General features: G+C 51.0%; 1 protein-coding gene across 1 annotated transcript; it reads right to left on the bottom strand.

The window, feature by feature from the left end:
* Nucleotides 1–332: 332 nt before the first annotated feature.
* Cited4 (Cbp/p300 interacting transactivator with Glu/Asp rich carboxy-terminal domain 4) lies at nt 333–1,614 on the bottom strand. Its single transcript, XM_047564061.1, has one exon. It carries the CDS (start codon nt 1,355–1,357, stop codon nt 803–805), a length of 555 nt encoding a protein of 184 aa, XP_047420017.1. The 5' UTR covers nt 1,358–1,614; the 3' UTR covers nt 333–802.
* Nucleotides 1,615–6,262: the final 4,648 nt, after the last annotated feature.

Genomic DNA, 6,262 nt, shown 5'->3' with positions numbered 1-6,262 from the left:
GGAGAGTCATGATCCAAAGCCAGGGCTGTCTGAATCCCGAGGTACACCCAGCTCCTCTGCAACACCACCAAGCTCCCCGCACCCTAGCAGCTGGCAAGGCCAGTAGGTTATGTTGCCACCCTGTGGCAGTCTCTGCCTTCCAGGTTATGACATCATAATTGCACAACTTAAGATATTTTGGAAAGAAACTGTCGGTTTCCTGTCCTGGGCACTGCTAGGGACTGTGGCGCCCCCTCCCACCTGGATTCTTTAACAGCTTCAGGGCTCTGGAAGCTAAATATAGCTGGGAGTTGGTGTGATAAGGAAATGAAAACTCAAGACTATAAAGTGACCCAATTTTATTTTGGTTTTGGAGGCCAGATGGGGCATTGCTCCACTCTGCAGGGGACAGGGCTGTACAATCTTTCCCGTCCCCAGGCAAGAGGCCCAGCGAGGGTGGGGGCTCAAGGAATGGTGGCTCTGGGACCCAGTTCCGGTAGTGGGCTGCACAAGGAGAGGGGAAATCAGGCAGAGGCCTGCAATGGCTCAGATTGGGGGTCGGGGGGCGAGAAAAGAGAGAGGACACAGAATCCAAGAACGTGGAGTCCAAAAGCTGGTCGTCTCCTTCACTTTGCTGCTTGGGTTCAGGTCAGAGAAGCGAAGCCAACTGTCATCCCTCGGGAGGCTGGCGGGGAGTCCCAGCCCGGTGCGGGGCTCCGCGCACAAACCCGCCGCCTCCACCCTCACGGAGGGTGCGTGCACGACCAGGTGGCAGGTGCGGAGTCCCGCAGGCGGTCAGGCCCGCTTCTCCTCTGCGGCGCGCTCAGCAGCTCACGGAGCCCGCGGGCGGCGCCGACCCCAAGTCCGAGAAGCAGTCGAACTCGCTCTGGCCCAGGAAGAGCTCGGGCAGCTCACGCACGCGGTGCAGCCCGAGCTCGAGCTCTAGCGACGTCAGCGCCTCCTCGTCGATGAGTTCGGCGGCGTCCATGCCGCCCAGGGCTTGCGCTGCCGGCGGCGGGGCCACGGCGGCGGGCGGCGGCGGCGGGCCTGGGGGGCCTCCGGGGGCGCCCGGGGCCGGGATCGCGCGGCCTGGGTACAGTGTCGCCGCTGGCTGCAGGTGCGCGTTGCCGGCGGTCGGCGGCGGCACGGTCGGAAAAGGCTGGAAAGAGGACGGTGGCCCGAAGGCCCCGTACGACAGGGCTCCGGGTGGTGGCGGTGGCGGTCCCAGGGGAGCTCCCCGCGGCCGCAGCCCGCTGTCCATACCAGGGCCGGCGTACGGCTGCAGAGTCCGCAGCCCGTGGGGGCCGAGGGCGGGAGCGGCCGGCGGTGGCTTCTGCACTAGGCGGTAGCCCTCGGCGAGCATCAAGTGGTCGGCCATGGCAGGCAGGCTGGCTGCTGTGGGGGCGGCGGGCGGATGGTCAGCGCGGGCGCCCCCCGGAACCCGGCCAGTTGCTCCTCCGAGGCAGGAGACCCAGGCACCGTGCCGAACCAGCAGCTCAGCCAGGTAAAGGAGAAATGAATCCGACCGGTTCTCTCGCCCAGCCCAGGACGCACGGAGTTCCGCGCTCCTGCGCGCCCCACGGCCCCGGCTCTGGCCAGTAACAGAAGCAAACACCTACCCAGTCTGGCTCCACGACCTGCGCGCCGCGCCAGGGGGCCCGGCGACCTCTTATACCTAGAGGCGGGGATTCCCCGCCCCAGGGCTGCCATTGGCTGATGAAAGGTTTCTGGGCGGGCCACGCGCGCCTCGATCTAGGACTCAGCCCCACCCCCTGACGGAGCTCGTCCTTTGAGTCCCAGGCCCCACCCCAGTCTCCGAGTGCTGTGAGCCGGAGAGGTGTTTGGCACTTTCCCCGAGGGGCTTCGTCTGACTTCTGGGGGCTCACTCCAGGCTAGGTTGGAGCCAAGCTTGACTTTAGCAGAAGGTGAAGTGGAAAGGTCAGAGGTTTGGACGTCCTAGAACTGCAGTATCTCAATCCCACCCATCCTCTTAATTTTCCAGATGGAGACCGAGGCGCAGAGGTGGAAGAGGTTTCCTGGAAATTCAGAGCAAAGAGAGGGGGACTCAACCCAGGCCGGTGACGGCCTCATTTACACGGGACACCCTCAACAGCGCAAGGTCCCCGCGTGTTCTCAGCTCTCCATCCCCATAACCCTCAGGGAACCATTTGCGCCTTCTCGGGCTCCCACTGCACCTTGTCTGTTGAAGCATGTACTGAGTTGTTATTAGAGTAATTTATGGGCATGTCTCCTGAAGGACTTGTTCATCTTCTTATCCTCAGCGCTTGGCCTAGAGCCCGGCCCAGAACTGGCTTTTGGTAAAAGTCAAGTGAATGAACAAATGATGGAATGAATTGCAGCTCTTTCACCTGAACTTCAGTTTCTCCATCGGTTCCTCCTGGATTATGGCAAGAGTTAAATGAGGGGATGCTTGTAGAGTGCCCCCCACAGGGACTGACTCAGACACGCAAAAGTGTCTTTTCCTTCAATGAATGAAAGGCTGGATTTAGCTCAGTTCCTAAGGACCTTCCTCTGAGGGATTTCACACCTTCCCTGGATAATAACACCCCGTTTTGCAGATAAAGAGACTGAGGCACACAGAGAGAAAAATGGCTGTTCAGTGAGCCTAAGCAATGACTTGCCATGTGAATGCTGTGTGTTCTCTAAGCTCTTGGAGCAACTGGAATCTTTCCCATGACCAGGAGACAGCCTCCCTGAACCTTGACCTCCACCTGTTTGCCACTCTTTTCCTCCCTCCTCTGACTCCCCTCCCCCAGCTGCTGCCTTGGGACTTCCTGGAACTTGGGTTTATCTAGCTGGTGTAGAGGGGAGAAGCCTAGAGTGACAGTTCAGAGGGCCAAGTTCTAACCATGGCCCTGTCACCTGCAGGCATGTGACCCTTGGTTGTTGGGTGGGGGTGGGAGGGTATCACTCCATTCCCCAGGACCTCAGCTTTCAGTTCAGTGAAAGGGAGATGGTAATCCATGCCTGAGAGCTTGTGGGAAGGTCACAAGTGACCACAGGTGTGATCAACATTTTTGCAAAGTGTAAAATCTGCATGCTGAAATGAATTCCCAAGCCTCTCTCTTCAATAAAGGCTCTACACAGAAATTCCTAAACCCAGACTCATCTGGAGGTATGTTAATGTATTTGTGTGGGAGCTTTGACAAAGACAGAATTTCTGACCCCACCCTAACCCCCAACTCACTCTCTCTGAGGGTATTTTTGAATTATAGAAATCTGTGCTTATAAAAATTATTCTACTATTCTGATACAGTTGGTTCAAAGACAACAGCATTTGGAAGTTGTTGCATCACGAGACAGTTTTCCTTTTAAAAAATGTGAGTGTGAATAGTGTTTTTAAGTTCTTTAATTTGGCCAATAGATATTTATTGAACACCTTCTCTATGCCAGGTGGTGGTCCACTTGTGAGCTCTCGAGGTCATCAATTCTTGAGAATTTAATGAAAGCTACAGATGTCATGGTGACACACTATTGTATGTGTTCAGTGGGTTAACTGATCTGGTGGGGAATGGTCCATGGACTCCCCAAGGGCTTAAGGAGTCTGGGTTGAGAATCCTAGTCAAGTACTTGGGGATATACAGTGAACAACAAACTAAGTAAAATAATGATCCACATGTTAGAAAGTGAAAGTGCAATGTGTGTGGGGGGATGAGTAGGGAGTAGATTGGGGTGCAGTGGAGGTGGCAGGTTGTAGAGTTGCATAGGGTGGCCAGGGTAAGCCTTATAGAGACTGTGAGGTCTGAGCAGAGATTGAAAAAGAAGGGGACCCTAGCTATGTGGTGTCTGGGGTAGGAGCCATTGAGCATGACTGGTATAATGCAAAAGCTTTGGCTTTCAGAGCATTTCAGATTTTCAAGTTAGGGATGCTCAACCAGAAAGTCTATACGATTCCAAAATCTAAAAACCTCTGGAATCTAAAGAATTTGTGGTCCCAAGCATTTTGGATAAGGGCTGCTCAACGTGTACTATCACTCCTATTTTCACAAGGAGGCAACCGGAACTCAGAATGAGAGTTGATGTACCCAAGGTCACACAGCGCTACTGATGGAGGAGGGAAGTGTGGGAGCTCCATCAGTTACTCCCAGGGTCAGTGCTTCTTCCCTGTGTTACCAGCATGCCGGGTTAGCTCTAGCTGCTTCCTCTGCTTGGAATGCTCTCCCCTTCTCCTCCTTGTCTGCTTGGATAATTTCCTCATCTCCTTCAAGTCTTCCATCAAATATTACCTTTCTTTTATCCTGACCACCCTACTTAATTGCAGTGGTTTCTAAATATGTGCACAAGTTCTTTGATACTCCTCCATTCAATGCCCCTCTCCCTGAATGTGAAGTAGACATCATGACTCACTTGTAACCAATAGAAAATAGCAGAAGTGATGGGGACAGTTCCAAGACTAGGTCATAAAAGATAGTGTGCGTTCCTCCTTGATCTCTCTCTTGAATCACTTGCTCTGGGGGAAGTTAGCTGACGTGTTGTGAGGACATTCAAGTGGTCATGGAGAGGCCCATATGGCAAGGAAGTGAGGCTTCTTGCCAACATTCAGTGAGTAACTGCTGCCTTTTGCCCACAGCTATATCTGTGAGCCATCTTGGAAGTGAATCCTTCCGCTCCCATCAAATTTTCAGCTGACCACAGTACCAGTCAGCTTCTTGTTTGCCACCCATGAGAGACCCTGAACCCGAATGACTTAGCTAAGCTGCCCTTGGATTCCTGACCCACAAAGAGAATAAGTGTTTGTGTTTTAATCTATGAAGTCCTGGGGTAACTTGTTACACATCAGTAGTTATCTGTAACTAATACATTAGCATAGTAATCTGTCCCTGTTCGATCTCTGGAATGGGACTTACCTTGCTGTTTTTTTTCCGAAGTTTTTTTTCCGAAGCAATATCTTCTAACACAATAATTAATGTGCTTATTTATTATGTTTAATTACTTATCTTCCCACCCATAAAACAACAACTCCATAAAAGCAGGGAACTTTGCTCATTTCAGTGCCTGAAAATACTGTATTTCATTAAATATGAGATGTTATCAATTTAAGAAGATTCTTATTCTGTAAAAGTTAAAATGCAAAAAAGAACTTGTGTGTCTTCCAATCCATAAAATATGGTTGTAGGTGCTCTAAGTATTAGAATCTACAGTGACAGATGTTGATTTTATTTAGGGCAGCAATGTGCCCAACCAAGAATCGGACACATTCCTGGACAATGAGATATGAGTAAAAGAGACTGGGTAGGGCTTCCTGGAAAGCTCTTTTAAAATAGATGGAATTATGAAGAATAGGTAAAACCACAGAGAGAGAGGAGGGAGGGGGAAATAGGGAACAACTGCTTATAGGACCAGACTTCCTTTGGGGGTGACAAAAATGTTTTGGAACCAGAGCTGGTGCATGTACAACAAGGTGCACGTATTAAATGCCACCAAATTGCTTGCTTTAAGACATTTAATTTTAATGTTATATAAATTTCAGGAATTTTTTTTTCCAAAAAAGAAAAAAAAGATGGATTTCATCCATGCTCACTTTTTGTGTTTTGCCATTCCTCCTTTCCTGCCAGGGAGGAAGATGTAATGCCTGGGGAAGCAGCAGCCATTTTTTTCAGCCTCAGGATAACATCCCCATCATCATCATCAATCATGGCTAACACTTACAAAGCACTCACTATTTACCAGATACTTTTCTAAGCTCTTTGCAAGTATCTCATTTAATATTTGCAGCAGCCCTATAAGGAAGGTACTGTTATTCCCATTTTTTACATGAGAAAACTGGTACACAGAAGAAAAATATGTCCCATGCTAAGGATGACAGAGTAGAATCTAGTTGAAGCCTGTGCCCTTCGTGTATCATGGAATCACGGTAGCAGCCCAGGATTCCTACCCTGGCCTTTCAAACTATTTGCAAAACACCTCCTATTTAGTTAAGCTGCTGTAGTTAGGTTTCTGTTCCATACATCCTGAGATTCAAAGCTAGGTGTGTCTGAGTTCAAGTGCACGTGCACTTAACCACTCTCCTCTCCTGGACTGCAGATTAGTGAAGTGCTTCCTGGTCTCCTGGATTCCCATAGAGGGTGCAGAGAGGGGTAGCCCTGCACTCTGAAGTCCCACTCTCAGCCCAGGGCCTGGTCCATACCTGCCGTGTGGTGTTGGGATGAGCAGTTTGGACCCAGGGAAAGGGCTCAGAGTTCAGAGGGAGATGTTGCCTGGTGTAAAACAAACATCAAAGATGGAGTGAGCCCGATGGCAGGAAGAGCAAGGCTGCACAGAT

Source organism: Sciurus carolinensis, chromosome 1 (assembly GCF_902686445.1).
Source record: "Sciurus carolinensis chromosome 1, mSciCar1.2, whole genome shotgun sequence".
Taxonomy (NCBI): domain Eukaryota; kingdom Metazoa; phylum Chordata; class Mammalia; order Rodentia; family Sciuridae; genus Sciurus; species Sciurus carolinensis.
Note: the sequence above shows the minus strand (reverse complement) of the source record. Positions and strands in the feature narration are given on the sequence as shown.

What these genes read in the sequence shown, in the direction of transcription:
- Cited4 (XM_047564061.1), bottom strand. Translation starts at nt 1,357, where the DNA reads ATGGCCGACCACTTGATGCTCGCCGAGGGCTACCGCCTAGTGCAGAAG.